At 23.7% G+C, this 2,688-nt stretch overlaps 1 protein-coding gene across 1 annotated transcript in view; it reads left to right on the top strand.

Moving 5' to 3' along the window:
- Positions 1–2,688, top strand: part of LOAG_18918 (hypothetical protein) — a gene marked incomplete at its 5' end in the record, with an annotated part of 8,377 nt that overhangs the window by 2,822 nt on the left and 2,867 nt on the right. Inside the window, 4 exons of the mRNA XM_020451580.1 lie at positions 312–467; positions 1,014–1,147; positions 1,890–2,085; positions 2,446–2,622. Of these exons, the coding sequence (XP_020304624.1) occupies positions 312–467; positions 1,014–1,147; positions 1,890–2,085; positions 2,446–2,622 (663 nt within the window). The remainder of the gene's footprint in view (positions 1–311; positions 468–1,013; positions 1,148–1,889; positions 2,086–2,445; positions 2,623–2,688) is intronic.

The raw sequence follows: 2,688 nt of genomic DNA, 5'->3' as shown, positions 1-2,688 counted from the left end.
GGTTAATCAAGTCTATAGACAAAGTTAATCAGTCTATAGACAAAGGTTAATCAATCTATAGACAAAAGTTAATCAGTCTATAGACAAAGGTTAATCAATCTATAGACAAAAGTTAATCAGTCTATAGACAAAGGTTAATCAATCTATAGACAAAGGTTAATCAGTCTATAGACAAAGGTCAAACATTTGGTGGCACATAATTCATTGAATCATTTTTCAATTAAAACACTTCCTTAAAGCATTTTTAACGCTTAACGTATTTATTCGTTGCGAATTTTATGAATCAATAAATGAAGTTTCAAAATTTACAGAAGTTTGTCCAAATGATGAAAAAGCATATATGAATACTTTTAATATGAGTGTTCATGAATGCTTAATAAATATTAGCAATTCATGTCCCAATTATTACCTGTGTCGTTTTCATTTTCAAACAAATCGTTACTATTGTTGTACATCTATCAATGGAGGTATATATTTGTCAATATATTTATTTCTTTTAAATTATATGTAAGCATATTAAAGTTATAATAAGCATAAACATGTCCTCCTTTTTCTTTTTTTTCCAACTCAGTTCTCTTTAAATTATTTCTTCTTTCTAGGTATTGGTGTTTTATAGTGTATGGATTTAAATTAAAATAAACATATATAATAAAAATTAAAATAAATATATATAATGAAAAATTAAAATAAATATGTTTATAGTGTATGAATCTAAACTAAAATAAATATGTAAAAAAAATGAAAATAAATATATATAATAAAAAATTAAAATAAATATTTAAATTAAAATGAATATGTTTATAGTGTATGTATTTAAATTTAAATAAATATATATAATAAAAATTAAAAAATATATGTAATGAAAAATTAAAATAAATACTTACATTAAAATAAATATGTTTATAATGTATAGGTTTAAATTAAAATAAATGAATGATAATTTTTTGTGATAATGATTATTCTTAAACTGCAAAATTTTATTTGTCTTCATTTTTTGAGCACATTTTTTTTAGAATTATGTCCAAGAGGTAAAGCACTTTACAAAGATCAATCTTCAAACTTACCTATTCGTTGTATAATAAGCAGTGAAAGTAATCAATGTCCACAAGGGTATAGTTGCTTGTCCGAAATTCCAGGAGCTGTACAGGTCATTTTATGTTTTGGTTTATAATTTTAAAAAAAGTAATTATTGAATGTGAAATTGAAAATGTTAGCATAGAGAGATATGAAACGCATTATTTTAGCCAATTTTAAATTGAGTTAATTTTAAAGTAAATACTAAATATATCGTAAATATTCTTCATAGCAAAATTATTGCGCAACTTCTATCATAAGACTTAGAAAATAGCTCCAAACTCTTCAAATCTTTTTTGTTTATTTGAAATTTTTTTCTTTTTTTTTGGAACATTATTTCAATAAGGTTCTTGAATCAAACTATAAACTTAATTGTCACACTCGTCATATCATTAATGGGACAACTTATCTGTCCACCAAAAAATCCATGCATTGATTTGATTAGTCAAAAGAATTACTTAAAAGTTATCTAAATGGATAAATCTAATTTAACACTAAGAATAATTTTGTAAAAACCAGCCTTAGGATTGAACTAGGCTAACTCTTTAAGTAATTTTGCTCTAATTTTTGTCATTTTTACTTTCAGGAATTAAATTTAAAAAAACTTTTGAATATTTGAATTTTTCTTAATTTTTTAATGCGTTTAAAATTTTTTAATATTTAAATTAATTTTAAGGAAATTTTTTAAAAGCAAAATAATTAAAGACTACTAATTTTTCTACAATTATTTCAAATTTATTTTTTAAAATTAAAAATTTTTTTCAAAAGTTCATTAATTTTTCTTTTCTTGAAATTTAAAATATGTACATCTTTAGGGTTATTGTTGTTCATCGAATTACTTATGTCCAAATCGTGCAAGATTTTACACCGAAACCATCAGTGGAATGCCACGTTCATGTCAACTCAGTTCACCATTTGTCACTTGTCCCATTGGCTATACATGTCAGAGTACACAAACCGAATTTACAACTGGTTATTGTTGCGAAAATGATAATGCATCAATAGTTTCCGGTAGGTTAAATGTATTTCTGGATTATTGCTGAGAAAAAAAAAACAATGATGAGACAAATAAAGTTTGCTTTGTAAATTGCAATTTTAATTAAATTTTATAATTTCATTTACATTTTTAAATAAACAATTTCTGGAGGAAAAAATTTTTATATATTTAAAATTAATATAAAAAAATGAAATTTCTTTTATAAAGTGGACAAGATTTATTCTTTTAGAAATACTACAAAATGATAAAATTTTTATCACTTCTTCGTAAAATAATAATTTTTTACTTTTGAATGATATACTCATCATGTTGACAATATACAATAAGCATAAGCTAATTGCGGATAAATTTAAATTTTATTAAACTCTGTACAGATGGTTGTCCACCAAAAAAATACGTTTATATGAGAGATAATCAAGTGATATCATGTGATCCGTTCAATTCAACAGCAAATGCTTGTCCAATTGGATACTCTTGCCAATGGTCATTTCCAAAACAACGTTATCAGTGCTGTGGAGAGAAATTGATACTTGGTTATAAAATAACTAAAAGTGAGTCATTATTTGTGTTAGAAATTCTTGTTGACAAGTCATACACATACTTTGTGATAGTGACAT

This window comes from Loa loa (genome assembly GCF_000183805.2).
Source record: "Loa loa unplaced genomic scaffold supercont3.680, whole genome shotgun sequence".
NCBI lineage: Eukaryota > Metazoa > Nematoda > Chromadorea > Rhabditida > Onchocercidae > Loa > Loa loa.
This window is presented reverse-complemented; position numbering and strand designations above follow the sequence as displayed.